This window comes from Periplaneta americana, chromosome 8, assembly GCF_040183065.1.
Source record: "Periplaneta americana isolate PAMFEO1 chromosome 8, P.americana_PAMFEO1_priV1, whole genome shotgun sequence".
NCBI classification, from domain to species: domain Eukaryota; kingdom Metazoa; phylum Arthropoda; class Insecta; order Blattodea; family Blattidae; genus Periplaneta; species Periplaneta americana.
In genome coordinates this window covers 114738795-114758861 of record NC_091124.1, presented here as the reverse complement: position 1 = coordinate 114758861, position 20067 = coordinate 114738795, and the positions used below count along the sequence as shown (strand labels likewise).

Below are 20067 nucleotides of genomic sequence, written 5' to 3'. Positions count from 1 at the left end.
AAATCTTAGTCAGTATTGCTTACTGAAAAAGAACATATACCTGATTCTCCTTGACATGATGCAGTAGCAAAATTTCGGATGCTAACTGGCCATTAGTGTTTAGAAGAACATCTGTTTGAAATTGGGATATTTGGTTCACCAAAATGCATCCTGTGTAACCTAGAAGACTCTCTGATGAATCAAGAACATTTACGAAAATGTCCAGTTTTGGCATCAAATCTTTTGGATTCGGATTCTAAATTATACTGGGAAGCTAGAAGGTGAATGGAGAACTTCCAAGTGCCTGGGCAATAGATACTACTACTACTACTACTACTACTACTACTACTACTACTATAACAAGCTATTCCTGCCGGAAGAACTCTTACTCTGAAATTCATCCCTCCTAGAACAACTTAGACTTTAGACATTACACGTTTACTTTTTTAACAATGTAAGGCACATTTTCGCTTTATTTGTGGCTATGCCATTATTGACAGCCACTTTAAAGAAAAACTGTCTGATCGCCTTCTTCACATTCAGTTACATTCTAACACTTTCAATCAGTTCAAGTTGCCAAGGTACAAGAGCATGAATGAATATTCCTTCTACAAATCAGGATACACACTTGATCCTCCAGATTGGTTTAAAAATCGCCATGCATTTTGCTTTTGATGTCAGTGGAATAAACATTTGTGATATCTGAGAACAATCATTTTTCATTCGATGCTCATCGTGTCAAAATAAATTTTGTTTTGAACATTTTATACATTCTCCGGATGATCATTTCCAAAGCTGATTGTATTGCCAGATTACAGCAAAGATAGCTATTGTAAGATGTGACTGTATGTATTTATTTCTCAAGCTGTATCTCCATTAGCAGCTAATATTCCTCCTATCACCTAGGCATCAAACAGAGCTTCTACTAGTATTATTAGCTTCTTGCAACTCCGACCCCGAAGTGAGAATGTTTCTTTGTTAGTATATACACTGTGTCCCGCTTAGAGGGATCGAGAAATAAGTGCTAATTTAAGGCATAAAAACTTTCCGAGTTTCGGGGAATGGTCAGTGGAACTCAGTGTGTGCGCCTCAAGCTACCCTGAAGACATCTAAAAGGTACTCAATCTTCTGCCAAGTGTTCCATAACATTTGTGGGTGATTAGCACAGCTGCATTTATAATGCGTTGTCTCAGTTTTTCCAAAGTGTCAACTGCATCACGTTGGTACACAACACTTGTCACAAAGCCCCAGAGGAAGGTCAATGGGCATCAAGTCGGTTGACCTAGGTGGCCAGGCAAGGGTTCTCCTCTTCCGATCAACCTATTGGGAAAGTTTGCATTCAAGAAACCACGCACTGCTCCACAGTAATGGCATGGAGCCCCATGTTGCTGAAAAACCGATTCTAAGAGGAGTTGATCAACAACAAAAGTTCTGCAACATGTCCAGATAAACATTCCCTGTGACTGTTGCCTCGATGAAGAAGAATGGTCCAATGACTGAATGTTCTACCGAATGGCGCCAGGCTTGTTTCCATGATAAATGTTAGTGTGCATGTGCATGAACATACAACTGTTTGTAAACCACTAGTGCATAAAACTTGGACAGTTTCTGCATCTTGTCAGATGTAAATCACAACAATATCTTCATCTGATTTTAAATGGTGACCATTTATTTCTTGATCCCCGTGAATGCCTTTTTAACAATTTTAACACTTTTAACGTGTGACAGAGTAAATTTTATGTTTTTAACAAAGTGTTAACGAGAACTTTAATCAATGTAAATTTTCATCATTTTACTAGCTATTTCAAATATTAAATTAATTATAATTCATTGAATTAAATTAGCTCATAAATTAAGTTACTACTTTACCTTATAGATTTATCTAAATTTAAATAAATGTGTAGTGAAGAATATTGCTGGATAACCTTTTAAGTGTAGAGTAAATATTTGTAATTTAAATTTATGTATTGTATTGATTAAGGCTGGTTGAGTGGAAGAGAAGGCCTTAGGGCCTTAACTCTGCCAGCGAAAATAAAACATTATTATTATTATTATTATTATTTTTATTATTATTATTATTATTATTATTATTATTAAGTGGGATACGGTGTATTTATTATATTCTGGAAATAATTGCAATATATATTTACTTTCTAAGAATTTTATTCATTGCTGCTTAAAACTGAAACAAATAAATGAAACAATGTGGCAAAACTGATGATAATCTCAAAAAATAAATGAAAATGTTTAGTAATCTTCGATGGACAGAGACAATGTCAAAGAGGTCTTGAAAATAGATAATAGTCGGACAGAAAAGACTTGTGTTGTAATTTGGAAGATATGCACCTAGAAGTTATAAAATCGAACATAAATAATAATACATTTTCAATCTGCAACTGGATATGGCTACTGTCCAGGTCTCTTCAATGCACATACAGTACATCCTCAATAGTCTCTTCTAATCCCAAAACAATGTTATGGATGTGGCTGGAGAGCACATGGAAAACTGTTTCATCCTTACATCCCCTAGAACCTGTGAGAAAGATCAGCTGAGACTGAATATCTAATCCAAACTGTATTACTGGTATGTGTTATTCTTTTTTTCTTCCATGATATTTTTTATTCACTCAGTTTTCAGTATTACATTTATGGTCAATAACATACATTTTTTAAATAACATCAGTACTAAAATGTGACTTTCAATGCATGAAAGGCATAACAAAAAGTAAAAATGAAATTATTTTCTGTTACCTGAGAATCCAATTGCACAAGACTTCATGTAGTACCCATCATCAAGTGTGTTTGTCAGTGTTTGGCCCAGAGCCACATAGATTACATTAGTCATTACTGTAATCATTATTAGAAGAAATGCAAAATTAGTACTTCCATAACGACGTTCTAAAGATCGTCCTTTAACCAAAAAGGAGACCATATTATAATAAAGATGCATATCATCTCCATGTTCAAATGTAGAAAAGAAAAGCCGCTTGTAATCATGACCTTTCAAGACAGACTCTGCGCTTATACAAACTTGCCATTTTTCCCAGGGAACATTTATTATACCTAAATATAGTAGAACCTGGAAAGATAAAACAATAACTTCATAATAATTGGTTTTAAGATCAGGTTATACAGTAACAAAGGTGCTACAAAAGAAAGTAGTATTATTTGGCTTGAACAACTATAATTAATAACCATCCAAATATTATGGTTGGAACCTGAGAACTGTAAATTATTTCACAACATTAGCTTTTTCATTAGAAGTTTGAGTTATGTAACATTTAAGACCAACAGCTCAATGTACCAAGCTACAAGTAAACAAGGAATGAAATACATTTCCGAAACATGTCTGACTAACATCTTCAATAAATTTATTGTACTTATTAGTGTTCATACAACTGTAACATATCACCTTTAATGTATTTCATAAAATCAATGAACACGTATTATTGATCTAACATGTGTGTTTTATCATTAAATATAAATATATAAACTAGGAATGGTTTTAACTTATGTTACATACAAAATTAGCAACAATAAAATGATGTGTAATGTAAAGCAACAACTGAATACTAGATGATGATGATGATGATGATGATGATAATAATAATAATAATAATAATAATAATAATAATAATAATAATAGTAGCAGCAGCAGTAACTGTAATTGAAACAACAGAAACAAAGTGTAAGTATGGAAATTTGGTCTGAGACTCTTACACATACTAGGTTACCATCATTATTTGTTTTTACTTTTCAGACTCCTGGCAAATGATAGTATAGAAACCTGACAACACCAGTCTAAAAAGCTATTTTCGGAAAAGTGGCTATGTCTTACTTGTGTTGGAGTCCACTTTCCAAACTTAATAGGTTTTTATTGTGTTTCCTGTTGGCAGGGGTGGCTCCTCAGGGTAGGCAAGTTAGGCTAAGCCTACCCCCAGAGTGCAAATTAATGAGGAGAAGAGGGGGAAATCTCCGGCTGATAAAATCATTTCCCTGGCTGATTATAGTAATATTTTTTTCCTGCCAGGGAAATGGTTTTTCCCCTCTCATGCGCTAACCTAGACATATTTTCTATTGGCTATCATCAATACTGTCTGTAAATTTTTATATCATTGTAACCAACGATAACCATGATGATATCTACTGACCTTGACTTTTGCTAATATGCAGCACAACAAGCAGCATACACTGAAACTGCATGCTTGCATGCTAAATTTCATCGTCAAATGAATCGAGAAAGCCGTGAGTTTATTTAACATGAGTAGGCCCCGGATTTTTATGTAATATCACAGTGTGAAATATGTACATAAAAATGTAGTAAATATCGGAGAAGTGTGTAATTAAATATGTAATATTAACAAAATATGTAAATTAAAAACACTATTTACTAATGTATTAAATTCACAAAAATGTAGTCATAATTTAACTTGTCAGTTGAAATGGTAGGATGCAGCCTGGAGAGTCAATTTTTCATTTCCACCCGATTGTACATTGTACGATTTGCAAATACAGCTTGTCTCTGCCACAATCTATGATTTTCTTGTGCCTTAAGATTTCCTAGAAAAATATTTTTGCGGCACACACATAATGATATTTTGACTTACCTGATACCCCACCCAAACCCCTCGCTAATAGCCTACTTTCAATTTGCAACAAAGTTAAATGACTGGCTCACCTGACCATCCCAGATTCTGAGGAAACATTAGTGCAAATATGTATAGAGTTGAGGTACTGTACCTCGAAGTATTCTGTTTTACAAAGGGTTGGAATCCCCAGTTTTATGTTTGTTTTTTATTTTTAGAAGAACTATTCTCTTACGCCAGCTTTAGAAATTGAAGTATTTTCTATAGTTGTGGACAGAACATAACGACGTCAGTTCTGGGCCCTTCCTCTTTACCAGCATCATGTACTATAGTGAGAACAAAACGCGATCTCAAAACAGTGTTATGGGACAGGGACGTTAAGATTTATCTCCAAGTATATATTATGAAAGAAAATGCAATAGGCCTACTTTAATCTGGAAAATAAAACGAATTTAACAAAAGAGTAAAAAACTAATAATTGCTTAGATATGTACAAAAATGTTACATTTTTACATAACATGTAATATATGTAATATTACTAAGAATATGTAAAATAGAACTCAGCTATAACCATATCAGAAGCAAAAACCACCGACATTTGTCATTTTCAGTAGTCTACAAGTAAAGGAATGCAATATGTAATTACATAACAATCCGAACCCTAAACGTGAGTGTTGGCAATACTATTTAATTTTGTTAAATGTGGTTATTTGTGTCTTGTGTCCGTTAAGAAATTCTGAATCCAGTAGTGACAAATACGAATATTTCATTAATATATACAAGCAACTGAACCTTTACAATTAAATGTCAACTGGTTTTATTCAAAATATTTGCGAAACAAAGAAAGACTAAGGAATCAGTGAGTGATTGTCTTTCGGCCCCTCACTGACAACAGTACAACAGAATACCATTCATTCGTCATCTTCATTTGAGAAGGCTGATACTGTTCAGAAAAAACTGATTCGCTGCATGGTGATGAAATTACTGTAGAAGCTGTAGTATTTCTATCAACTTAATTGGTTGCTGTATCAAAATGAAACAATCTGAAAAATGGAAAAGTAGCAGACCGTGGCTTTCGTATAAACCCTATGGTGATATAATTTGTTTCTTCTGCATGGTGCTTTAAAAGATAGTAAATTACACATTGAAATAGCATTCATCAAAGGAGTGAAAGCTAAAAACAATAAAAACGGAACAATAAAACAGTAATCATGGGAGAAGTAAGTTTCACTTAAAATGTTCTGAAATATTAGAAGAAAGAAAATATGAAAGACTGCCAGCAGCACTAACAACAGAGTTTAGACTATGGGAAGAAAAAAATAAGAGAAAATTGAGGTAACTGCACCTAACTTCCATACAGCGTACGTAGTTTGCAAAAGAGCTGAGCCATTCAAACTTTACAAAGATGTAACTTATGTACACTGCAATTTTTTAATGATACTAATGTGCGGAAAATGCTTTAAGAGTAATTCCATGTGAAATCAACACAGGAGTCATTTTCAACCTGATCTACCTGTATTTCAAAATTAATGTTTGTAAATGTTCTCCTAGGTAAGAAATTAATATATACTGAGTATAAACAGTTTATGTCGCATATTTTTCAACTTACGAGGTACTGAACTTTGGGAAAAAGTACAAAATTTGTCTTGTTTGAGAGAATAAATTTCAACTTTGCTCTGAAACGAATAAAGATAGATTGGAAGTGGTCTCATTTTAAAGCTTATTAAATGGGCTTATTTGTTAAGGTATCAGAGTTATTTCAGCATTATAATTATCATGAAATAAATACAAAATCAAAATCTACATAGAGTTTTTAAAAAACCTACATTTTTAAAAATCTGCAAAAAATATATGTTCACATTCTACCCATCCTAAATATACCTAGTTACTTTGATATTGGAACTCACATTTCCTTGGGAGCTATAAAATAATTTATATCAATCAAGTGTATTAAATTTAGGTTAGTACAATGTGAATACAGTAGTTACACTTCTTCAAAACACCAGAAACTAAAATAATCCCTTTAAACATTTACACCAACCTTAATAAAGAACTGAATTATATTTTCTATTGATTTTTTTCAGTTTCTTCGGCATGTAGGTTGTACATTCTTCCTGTAGCTGTGCGTAAATCCACTTTTATCAAATACATTTTCTTGAAACTGTCCTGATATCAGGTTTTGAAGGATACACAAAAGATGGTGATGGTCCAGGTGGGTGGAGCAACATAATCTTGACTTTATCAGTAAATTCTTCATTGCTTAATGTACAGCCAATCCACCATTTAGAATCACAAATATATGTAACAAATCCTGATGATACGTCATTGACATTTTCAACATCTATGAGAAGAAGGTTTTCATCTTTATAGTTTTCACTGTTTGAATAAAATTTTGTTCTAATTTTGTGAACTCCAGTGGGTATAAAAGTATGCAGTTTCTGCATTCCAGGTATTGCCTTGATGTTAGAAAATCTCTCCTGGAGAAGGTGAAGTTCTTCATTGTATTGTGCTCAAAATTAATTGCTTTGATGTTGTCCCTGCACCACTGGTATAGCTGCAGAGGAGTCAATATGTGGTTGTTGTAAGGTCTTTGCAAACTTGCCTGTGCTGCTATCATTATTCTTGAAGTAAACAACAAATGGATAGATTGTTGCTTGGGCTTGTTCTAGTGGTATGATTGTACTTCATCTTGAAGTATAAATGTCACACACAACAATGAACTCATTTGTGTGAAGTGATGATTTAAGTTCATTCAGGGAACTTGATTGTTGTGCTGGAATAAACGAATGACATAAAAGGATATTCAGTTTTACAAATAAAATGTCCAAAAATTCTTTTGCAGAATGAGTAAGTGTTTCTAAGGTTGTTCTGTCTTTATGTAACCACTGCTTGTAAGATATTTCATCAAGTGAATTTAATTTAAACAAATCAGAGGGAATATTTCGTAATTTTTGTTCGTCGGGGCAATATTCACAGTTCCCAAGAAAACATTCTGGTAATGAAGGATTACATATTACATGTGAGAGGCAATGTTTGTATGAACTTAGGTCTACTTCAGATTCAGCATTAAGTTCTTTCAATTTAGCACTAATAACATTAATTTAACATTTTGGTGTACATGCAAACATAGTATAAGTACCTGATAACCCAGCTGTAACTACATTCTTCGGTCTTAATTCACAGAATTTCGAAAATCATTTTTTAATATTTGGATGGTGCTGTTTGAAGAATGGATATGCATAATTAAATTGAATATAAGTGATCTCTTCTCTTGTGTACTCTCTTGTTACCTTTCTTTACAAATACAAAATCCTTTTTCTCAGACATGCATCTACTAACAACATTGTCAATATATTAGAATTCGTAAACTAAGTTCACAGTAGCATGACTCAATACCCTGCCAGGTTTGGGGTTTAGTGCAGACAATAGTTCTTTAGCCTTTCTAGAAATATAGTTAGAAACTTTAAATTCTTCTTCAATTTTTTTGCACTCCAACTCTGTAATAGTATTGTTAGTATTTGGGGTTTGTTTACTCATCTTGGTAGTACAGTAAAGCCTCGATAAGATGCGCCCGCTTATTACACTATCCTGTGTACCGGTTCCTGCGTATTTCATATATAACACCTTTATAAAATACCCCGTTTGATGCGCTCTAGTCCTGCATAATATACTATTTTTGTGAAATATTTTCGATGTATTTTCAGCAATGTAACAGAAACGAAATATTATGGCCATTGAACTCATGGTGTCATTAACTTGAAAAGTACTGGTATTCGACCCTACACCTGCGCACTTAATCATACTGTGCAATACACCACCCTCTTGTTGCGCTCTCTTATTCGACTCTTTACCTGTGCGCTTAAAGCCTATACAGTTGCAATACCCTATCCTCTTGCTATTATAGCCCTCTTTCTCAAACAACATTCCTCACTCGGCCATAGGCCTAATAAAATTCTGGAAAGTTTTACTGGTTAGTTTGTTGTCCTTTGGTGTATTGAAATGTCTGTGAGTGTGATTACAATGAGTGTTAAACGAAAAGCGCTTTCTGTGTCAGAAAATTTGGAAATCTTACGAAAATACGATGAAAATAGTACTCTTAATCAGAAAGAACACTCTGATTCATAAGGAATCCCATCATCGACATTAAGGACAATAATAAAAAATCGCGACTCAATCACTGCAGCTGCGACGTCGGAAGGATGTAAGTGTAGGAAAGTGAAGTGTGATAAACATGAGGATTTGGAGAATACGCACACGGCAAACAACTATAAATGACATTTTTCGAAAGAATTAAGTATAGTACATATTGTAAATGTCTTTGACGTACAGTATAGGCCTAGTAATTACATAATGCAGTAATACTGTATTACCTTTCATGAATCATGTATTTCAATAAAGAAAAATACTAATAGATACTGCATATGTCAAAATTAGTATACCCGCCTAACATACGGTCTCTTGAACAGCGTCTTATTGGGGTTTTACTGTAGTCTTAAATTTTGTTTTCAGTTGTGAAATTATCTCTGAGTCATCACTTGTAATTTTGATATTATCTTCAATATAACTGTCAGGGGGAATTATAAAAAATTTCCTTTTCAGAACATTCATCACTTTCTTTGCCTTTTCCTGTGGACACTTATTTTCTGTCAAACACTTCTTCTTAATAGGGGATTCTCCAGCATTCTGTAAGCTAGAATTTAGTAGTTCAGTTGCAACATTCGAAGTAATGGTATCTTCTGATTAGTCTTCCTCTCTTGTTTCATTCTTTGCTCCACATTAATTTCTTTATCTGGACTATCATGTCTTTCCCTTTTTCTCAACTTATAAAATTTAATCCTGCATTTGCTACAAAGTCTACAGTTCAAATTTAAACTACTAACGAAGTCTATCATCCATTTCTGAATGGGTCTTAAATTTTTCACAATATGAGTATGTTTTTCTTCTTGGAAAGGATTGAAACAGAAATTTGTTCACATACACTCATTGCAAAATGTAACACTTCACCACATTAACTTACATAAACTCTTTACGCAAGAAGTTAACTACAGCACAAGTTACAAACATACATTCGTAGAATTGCAAGTCATATACCGAATTATGCTGCTACCGTAAACTGGGGTAAAGAGGATCACATGTGGTAAAGTGGATCATATGTGTATTGTCTAGATAAGGCAGCACCACATGGATCACACATGAAAAAAAAACCTTTCTTCTATAAGTGCCACTAAAAATAGTTTTCTTTGCATATGTGAACCATGTGGCGCTGACTTATCTAACAATACACATATGATCCACTTTATCACATGTGATCCTCTTTACCCCAGTTTACGGTATTTATTGGAAATATTAAATTGACATATTTTTTTAACATGCAGGCAACTGCAAATTAAAAAATTCCCATGTTTACAAAAAAAAAAAATTGTGTTCACTATAAAAAAAATTCTACAAGGTACGGTAGCCCATAAACTAGTTTTTCATCATAGGCATGCTACAAGAAAATATTAAAAACCAGTAATATGTAAGCCCATCACATCCAAAGTTGGGTTATGCATACAATTTTCTTATACTGGGCACACAACTTAATAAAATAAATTATAACTTTGGAGAGTTTTTGAGTTCCAAATTCAAACTTTGTAGTTATGTTAGGCACATATGGACTTAAAATATATAGGCCTATAATTATTTTTAAAATTTTTTCGTTTGTAGGTTTTTGAAATAAATGAATTATAATTTTTAGTTTAATGTTCTTAAAAAAAAAGTTAGACTCAAAGTGTGCCTATTATTAAAGACCTTCGTTTTTTCTTGGAAATAAGCCAAAGAACGGTTCTACATCTTAAATAGAACTCAAGATATTCCAAAATAAGCGAAGGACTGTAAAGGGAATTGAGGCCATTTTTCAGTATTTCAATCATAAATAACTCCTGTAATTGTTACGTAGGAGATATGAAACCTTTGTATACTTTCATTTCTAACTGGTTATAAGAAGTGCCTAAAATATTATTAAAATTGGAGAGGGTAAGGTTGTGAGCCTTATTGATTTCACATGGAATGAAGCTTAATTCAGATCACAGTTGTGCCAACATTATTAATTTTATAAGCAATAAAATGTCGAAGTCATTAGCACAACATTTCTTTGAGTCAGGTTGTGTATTTAACTTAGCTTCTTGATGAAAGCTCTACTACTTCAAATAAATATTTGATTTTTTATGTTTGATATATGTTTAGAGGTGAGCCATGTAATTATTTCTTTGATATAATAGAATTAACGTCTCTAACTGGTGACAGCATTTCTGCTTGTTTGAACAAACACGGCATTACAGATGAAATGTTATGCAAACAGTTATAGTCCCGTCGCTCTAATTTCCGGCAGCCAGTCACGTAGCCGGTCGGCTACATTTAAACGTGTGTGTCTTGTGATTCGCTGATGCATTTCCCAAGGCTCGATAAATATTTAATATAATCGCCCGCCATTTTGGCTCTTTCGTTGTGTTTGCAGAAAGCACACGAGGATGTTATTTGCCGCTCAATTATTTGCTCAATTACAGTACGTTTAATTTATTATCATAGGAGCTACGACATGATAATGTTTAACGGTGCAGCAAATAGATCCCTCATCTGGTAGTTCGGCAACGAAAGAACAAAAATGGCGAATGATACTACCTACCTAGACTTTATAGAGCCTTCACTTCCTAAGACGTAAGCAAAGAGAAGGAGTCATGCCGGGAATAACAGTGTCGCGACTATAATTGGATTTGCATTAGATAGTACAGTCAATTTCAAGGAGCATATAAAGGTGTAGGCCTAGTTACATTCTTGAAGAGTAGATATAACAGAGATTTGATTGTTATTCATTGCTTAAATCATAAACATGAACTCGCTATAAATGATGTTATTAATTCAATGTCAGTCCCTCTTCATTTTAAGTCATTTGTAGATCCTTTATATGGCATTTTTTCTGTCTGTCAGTCCAAAAAGCCAAAGAGAGACAGAAGTTGCTACTACTTTGGGATGTGAATTTGGAAAAATAGGGAAAATGTTTGACATACGATGGATAGCATCATTTTGCAGTACTGTAAAAGCTGTAATGACAAGTTATTCATCACTATTCCAGTATTTCGAAACCAAATCTGTCTCTTCAAATGGAAGAAATAAAGCAAAATATAAAGGACTGCTAGAAAACTTCACAACATGGTTCTTGGTTGTAAAGTTGACATTGTTCAGGGACACTTTAGAAGTTCTGAAACAACTTCCGCTATAGGTCTATTTTCAATCATAGAACTCAGATTCAATCTCTGTTTGATCTGAGATAAGTGTGTGTATAAAGCCCTTAAATGTAATGAAACAAGCCAAAGCGATTTATCTTAAAGCAGCATTCATTGAATATTCAACAACTGGGAAGTATCAAGGTCAAGATATAAAATAACCATTCAATAAAAACATCCACACCTGTGGAGTAACGGTTAGTGCATCTGGCCACAAAACCAGGTGGCCCGGGTTCGATTCCCGGTTGGGGCAAGGTACTTGGTTGAGGTTTTCCCTCAACCCAATATGAGCAAATGGTTGGTAACTTTCGGTGCTGGATCCCGGACTCATTTCACCGGCATTATCACCATCTCATTCAGATGCTAAATAACCTAAGATGTTAATAAAGTGTCATAAAATAACCTACTAAAATTTAAAAAAAATTCAATAAAAACAGGGAAACTTCCAAAAATTTCAGACGACAGTTCTTACAAAACCTAACTGATAATCTGAATACAAGATTATCAAATTCTAATCTCTTTTTTTTAAAGACTGTGAAGTATTAGACCAAAGTCTATGGCCTACAAACTGCAGTGAACTTGTTCTGTTTGGTGGTGACAAAATTGAATTGCTTTGCAATTCATTAAAAATCTGTGACAAAAATTATGACTATACTATCTGTAGTATAATTTTTGTGTTCAGTTGTATGGTTTTGTGTGTTTTAGTTTGGATAGTTTGACTCCGTGTGTAGTTGGTATAGTTCAGGTATTCAGTTAGTATAATTTTTGTGTTCAATTGTATGGCTTTGTATGTTTTAGTTTGGATAGTTTGACTCCGTGTGTAGTTGGTATAGTTCATGTATTTAGTTAGTATAATTTTTGTGTTCAATTGTATGGTTTTGTGTGTTTTAGTTTGGATAGTTTGACTCCGAGTGTAGTTGGTATAGTTAATGTATTTAGTTAGTATAATTTTTGTGTTCAATTGTATTGTTTTTGTGCGTTTAGTTTAGATAGTATGGGTGTTTAGTCTGTACAACTTATGTGTGCAATTGTTATAGGTTTTTGTATATTTAGTTTGTGTGTGAGTTAAGATTATGTATGTGTTTAGTTTGTGCAATTTTTTTCTTTTTCTTTTATCGAGTGTTTAGTGTGGACAGTTGTATTCGGATTATAATTTATGTGTTCAGTTTGCATATTTTTGTGTGGATGTTTAGTTTGCATAATTTATGTGCTTAGTCTGTATTTTTCTTCGGTTTAGTTAGTATAATTTGTTTATGTGTTTAGATTATAAGTGTATAGTGTAAGCTCTCTTGGACTGGCTCCCCAAGTGTAGTAGACCTTCAGCTCACCCTACACTCTCCTGTAGGAGGCCGTTGCCCTTATGGGATTTCAGGCTTTTTGTATTTCGTACTATCTGTAAAACTATAACGGAATTTCGTTTGTATAAGGATGTTAAAAAACAAGAATCTGTAGATAATAAATTAAAGGAAATGTTCAACAGAATTAAAATAGTGCCTGTTTTCAGAAGAGTGTAAAAGAGAGTTTAGCATAATGAACAATACATAGGCTAGACGAAACTAAGAAACAGCATGCATATTCAGTCGCTAACATCTCTGATGTTTATATCAAAATATGGACCTGCTTTAGAAGATTTTCCAGCAAAACGGTTTGCAGCTGACTGAATAAAGGAGAGCCATCACTCTGACACAGACATACCTCATTGACAGGAAACTTCAAAGACATCATCTCATGCAAGCAAATTTATTTACTGAAGGTAATGTACTTCATTGATTGTTACTTTGTTTCTCTTTTGTATACTTTTCATAATATGAGAAATGTATTATATTAAAAAAGTGAATATTATTTGTCTAATTTCGATATTACAGTGTTTAGTATAGCCTTTCGTTTATGTAAACGAAGAAATGCCATTTAGCCTATTTCAAAAATTTCCGTGTGCGAAAAATGTCGATACATGAGAAATTCGTTCAATGTCCCCCCCCCCCCCCAAGAAGGGGCTTGATTCACACTCTGATTAGTTATGACTCCTTTCAAAGAAGTTATTATTCAGAGGTCTTTAGGAATCTTTTTCAATGGGCCTGTTCTGAAAACCAAAACTAAGCAGCCAGCCAAGTTACTAAATAAGAATCAAAAGTTTGTGTGTTTGAAAGGGTGACTGAACAAATGGAAGAAAAGCATGACATTACAGTTGGGAAAATTAGCGGGGCAGCAAATTCTGTGGATTGAGAAATGACATCAGAGTTGCCAAGACTTTCTAAATAGCTATTCACTTGACATTTTCAAGGTGATGAAAATGGACTATAATACAATTAGTGCCAGAAAATGAGAAAAATGTGTTGATGGTAAAATGTCTAAAAGCCTAGGAACATTGTAGATATGTGCTAACATATCAAGATCAGAGAAGAGAGAAGGTACTGTGACATTTACTATATTTATTATTTTAGAGAATAAGTACTGTAATACATGCATAAGAGTACAATATTACTTTAGTTAAATTATTTTCCATTCCTCTCAATTTAAGATTTATTTATTTATTTTTTTATATATATTGCCAGAAACATAAATACTTTACGTATAGCTACGTCAGTAGTTTACAAAAAAAAATCACTTGGATTTTAGTGAACTTTGGATATAGTGAACGAAATATGTTGGTCTGCAGAAGTTCACCATAACTGGAGTTTATTGTATTTGGAAGAAGAAAAATTGTTGGAATATGCAATAAATCACGTTTGAAATCGAGGTGAATATGTGGTGGTTTCTAGTGAAAAAAGGAAACAGAAATATAAAACATATGATACGATGTTATGTGAAATAAGCTCATGCATAATTTGTATTAATGGATAAGTAAAAAAATAGTAAAACTAAATGAACACACAGTTTTATCCAGGGGTGTAATCGTAAATAAAATAGTTCCAGGGCGCATCGGGTAAAGATCATTATTATTATTTTAGGATAAACCGCGACAAGATGCTCTTCGAGGAACAGCATGTAAACAGCATATTTACAATGAATGCGAATTCGGCAGGTTACCTATTATAATTTTATTATTGAATTACAACTTTCATGGATAGTAGTACAGTATTACCCCATTGTGTAATACGTCAAAGACATTAACTGTACCTGTATGTAGTTAATTCTTTCGAAAAAAAAAAAGTATTTTATAGTTGTTATCCTGGAATGTGAACCTGTACAATGAATAACCACATTTTCAAGATGAATAACATATTATTAGAACAAAAGTTTTCCGTTTAACACTTACTATCAGAATCATAGTTGTTAAGACTTCAATGCACCAATGAAAATAAACTGACCAGCAAAAATTTCCAGAATTACGGCCGACTGAAGAAAGCTGTTTGAGAAAGAGGGTGTAAGAAAAGAGTAGAATATGGTGTAACTATACCAGCGGTTCTCAAACTGTGGGACTCTCCCCCTGGAGGGGGGGGGCACCGTAGCTTGGTGGAGTGGGGCGTCAAATAAATGAATAAGACAAGCAATATTAATTAATTAAATTAAATGAGATGTACACTTAGCTTTGGAACTCCAAGTGACAAACTCAAAACACAGTCGCAATGGAACAACTAACAAGTCACCTACAAATGAGCTGCTTTTATAGTCGCATATTTTCAATCCAGAAAGTGAACATTCCGTTAACAGAAAATTACGTCATAATATGACGCGACGAATTACCCCCCCCCCAAAAAAAGAGGGCACGAAATACGAAAGTTTGAGAACTGCTTATGTACCTAGGCTTATGCGCGCAGTTAAATTCTGGTTTATTATTATTATTATTATTATTATTATTATTATTATATTTCTTCTCAGTAATGCCGATGTTATTATACATAATTAGTTACTACTAATCTATATTTATAAAAAATACAAAGTTGAGTAAGAAGCAAGTAAGGCAATTATTATTTTAAAAAATAAAAATAAAGAAGCAGGGTGCTCCCAGGTTGCAGAAAAGTACCAGAGCGACACCCTGGCCCATCCTGGTACGACTTCACTCCTAGTTTTATCTTTTTTTTTTTTTACCAGCCATTACAGTACCAGTATCTAGTCAGTCGTCACAGACCAGTATTGACAACATCACTAAAAAAATCATCAGCCTTTCCCAGAGCTTGAAAATCCCCGAGCTTAATTGCTTCATCTGAATCTTCTCATAGACCACTGGGATAAAGGACCTTAACGTCTTCTAACCTTTGAGGAAATCTTTATAACAGCATTACCAAAGGAATGCGGACAGCAAGAAAGGGCATGTTCTTAGACAATTTTGAGTGGTAAAGGTTCAAAATGTATGTGCCATTAGAAAACATGCCTAAAAGATCTTGAAAATCGTTAGTAGTAGTGCAAATTGGGTGTGATCACTAGGAGAGCTGCATGCCCACCCAGCTCGACTCAAATACATACTTTACTTATATATGAAAGTAATCGTAAAAAAAGGTAAAGGTATCCCTGTAACATGCCCTGAAGGCACTTGGGGGGCATGGAGGTAGAGCCCCATGCTTTCCATGACCTCAGCACTAGAATGAGGTGGTGTGGTCGGCACCACGCTCTGACCTCCTTTTACCCCCGGGAAAGACCAGGTACTCACTTTTATAGGAGGCTGAGTGAACCTCGGGGCCATTCTGAAAGTTTGGCAACGAGAAAAAAATCCTGTCACCACCTGGGATCGAACCCCGGACCTTACAGTCCGTAGCCAGCTGCTCTACCAACTGAGCTACCCGGCCGCCCATGAAAGTAGTCGTATGTGAAAGAAAAAGACCGCCACATTTTTTTATAGTGATATTATGAAGAAAGGAATGATGGAATTTTCAGTGTCACCAACTAGGGAGAATGGCGTGCGCGGGATATGATATGAACATAATCTCTCACATAATATTGCACATTTAATTTAACCTAATCTAATCTATCACATAATACTACTCACCACCTATTATTTTGTTTGCAATGTTGCCGTCCCTGCTACGCCGAGTCGGGGGCCACCTAATGGTTAAAGCATGCCAAGAAGATGATAACATGGCGACTCATTCAAACGACTTTACAGTTTACTCCTGAAGTGAGTTTTGTGCAATAATCAATACGTTAAAGTAGTGAACAGTCCAGATATAGTGCAAGAAGAAGTTAAGTTAAATGTGTCGTGGCAGTGAGAAAACTGTGAAAAATTAGTTTACAGTGAATCGAACATATTGAATCTTCAATGGTATAAGGCTAAACCAACCTAACCTGTCACAGATTCGTATAATATATAAGGCATACGAAAGAACATATCGTGGTATTAACACATAATAGCCTATAAACAAATTCGACTTTAGTAATGTCATCATGTTGGATTGACTGAGGAAAACAATTGAAGGTGTATTTGTGCGTACAGAGGGAACTATCTCTGCGCTAGTTTAGCCAAAATGTTAGCACACCGTGGTGAAATTATTATTGGAGCAGTTTCACTTTCTAGGTTATAAGAGTGACTTCAAAAAGTGCTACGTAATAGCGTTACTTTGTTTCATCACCTCTTTCTTTTTCTTTAATTTACTAGATTATATATCGGTACCTTTTTTTTTTTAATCTGCAATCATGATTTATGTATATTATCGTCACATTACGGAGACGTTTCGAACGGTCCCCAGCGAAAAATATTTACCAAATGTTCTAATCACACTACATAGTCTATTATGCCGTAAGCTAATACCAACCAGTCGAACACATAATTAAATAAAAGTACATGTTATCGGATTATGTTTTGTATTACAAACTTTTTATTTTTTGATATCAAACTTACCTGTCCTATTATTGTGCATAATGTAACTGGAGGAATTTGATTAAAGCCAACATTCATTATTTCTGCAAGAAGGAGAACTACTCCCAATTCTAGTCCCCTGTTTCGTCGTCTTTGCATTTTCCTGATCTTCTATGAATTTTTTTCACTCAATTAACCAACGTTAATTAACTCTCAGAACTGTTTCACTATGATGTTACGAACCATACTTAATCTTAACCTTTTGATTTTGGCACAAAATTTCTCACCATTCTCAACGGACGAACAGAACCACAACTCGTTATGCAATTGGTTCAGGCAGTGTCGCCATAATAATAATTCATCCACAACTTCTTCCTCTAGTTTTGCAGTTAATATGCTGGGTTGATCTACGCTCCCCCCCCCCCAAATTAAATAATTAAAAATGACAGAAGGTAAGAAAGTCAAAAGACGATTCCGCTAGAAAATCAGTCACCCGTCAGAACCATTCTTTTCTTTTCCCGTCCGCTCCGTCAGTTTTGACGGAATTTCCGTCTAGTTGGCAACACTGAGTTCAGGGTTGCCAACAGTGTAGCCAACTCCAATTTTCGAGAAACCACTGCACGCTTACAAAAACTCACCAAATATGTCATAAAACCCACCAGATATTCCTTCCTATAGATTCTTTTGCACTTAATTGTTAAATAATTAGCAGATTAAAATATAATAGTATGAATAATCATTAAAAATTATAACAACATACACCACTCCGTCTCAGTACAGCCCTAATTTCAAAATTGACTGAAATTCCCATCCTATTTCTAGTTCTGGTTTAATAATACCACAGTCTATAGTATATATCGTTGTAATCTCGTAAGCAACGGTATATATAGTCACGATGCTTGAGTTTATAAGGGTACTAGGAACAATAGACTATGCAGGTGTTATTTCGCATTGTCTGTAATGAGGCGATAGTATCGATTCCAGTGGTTAGCAACTATCTATGGATGCATATTTACTATGTATTGAACTTCGTGACTCTGTTTATTTGTCTATGCTCTATATACTAGACCAGCGGAAGACAGTTTCAGACGGTGTGACGTTTGTGGAGGAAGAGTATATCCTTCATTTCGTGTGACGTCAGGTGAAAGCATCATAATGCGAAGTTGCCTACATAAACGGCGTTTCTTTGATTTAAGAGAGGAAATAGCATTATTCATGACTAGTCTAAATCAGTCTGTCCCTGAGTTGCAAGAAAAAACCTGAATTTGTGACTTGGCTTTCCAGGCTCTATTTAACAGGCCACTTAAACGATATAAATACCTCACATCAGGGCAAGGATCCCATCGTAACAGATATATGACTTACTACAAAATTAAAGCGTTCAAATTGTCATTGGCTCTATGGGTAAATCAACTGCTGGCTAGAAACACTGTGCATTTTTCAAAGTTATCTCAAGTGCGAGATCCGGACATTCTCTCTCTGAAAAGTATGTGCAAATTCTACAAGAACTTCTTCGCCAGTTGAGTTGAGGTTTCAAGATGTAGAAACAATTTCTACTACAGCTTTTTGCAATCCCTTAATCAGTAGATGTCAAGGACAATATAAACACAAGAAGAACTTGGCTGACTTTTACAGGAATTTCTCCCAAGCTAGATTCCCGAGATTGTATGCAGTTCCTGCATAGTTATGTATGTTTGGTTCGACATATGTATGCGAACAATTCTTTTCTGTTATGAAACTTGCTAAGCCTAAATCAAGAAGTACCTTATCACATTAGCGTGCAGTCTTAGATTATATAATGCCCAGTCAACATGTCCCAGGACTGAGAAATTAGTTAAAGAAAAAAGAAACAGAAAATGAAGGAAAATGTTCACATAATAATTCTGTGCCTTCTTCCAAATTGCAGTGAAAAGAAACTATAGTTTGTACGTATTTTATCATAAAATACAGCAAAGATTGAATTATTTCTAATCTTTTTAACACGTGTGATTGCAGTCGTTATAAATAAAGGATATCTTGACGTACAAATGAACGTGCGTAATAAAAACTTATATTATTTTACACTATACTTGTTTCGCCAAATTAACTGATATGAAATACTACGTAATTATTAGATACAAGAAAGTATCTATCATATGAGAATGACTTTGTTATAGATGGATTTTCACATAATAGAGCATTGAACTGTGTTATGAATGCCAGATCACTTTTATTTATCTCCTATATCACTGCTACCTGCACTCCTAATACCCTCTCCTCCCTCCCTGCAAACTGCTGTCCACATTTCACATCTCTGCAGAGACGTCGACTGCGAGAAGGCAGAGCGGAGTGAGGTGACGTCACAGTGCTCTATCACAGTCTAGTATATACAGTCGCGAAGCTCAATACGTAGTAAATATGCAAACATTAGATAGTTGCTCACCACTAGGATCGCTAATATCGCCTCATTACAAGCAATGCAAAATAGTACCGTCACAGTATATTGTTTCTAGCACCCTCAAAACTCAAG

At 34.3% G+C, this 20067-nt stretch overlaps 1 protein-coding gene across 3 annotated transcripts in view; it reads right to left on the bottom strand.

The window, feature by feature from the left end:
- LOC138704964 (rhomboid-related protein 4-like) overlaps window positions 1–18098 on the bottom strand; it is a 59126-nt gene extending 41028 nt beyond the window's left edge. The window contains exons 1-2 of one of the 3 annotated variants that reach the window (XM_069833440.1): window positions 17601–18093; window positions 2731–3058 (exon numbers count right to left, since the gene is read on the bottom strand). In XM_069833440.1, coding sequence (XP_069689541.1) covers window positions 2731–3058; window positions 17601–17717 — 445 coding nt within the window. In that variant the 5' untranslated portion in view covers window positions 17718–18093. Of the gene's footprint in view, window positions 1–2730; window positions 3059–16415; window positions 16468–17600 lie in introns of those variants that run through there. The other 2 variants (XM_069833441.1, XM_069833442.1) reach the window with 2 other exon arrangements.
- Window positions 18099–20067: the final 1969 nt, after the last annotated feature.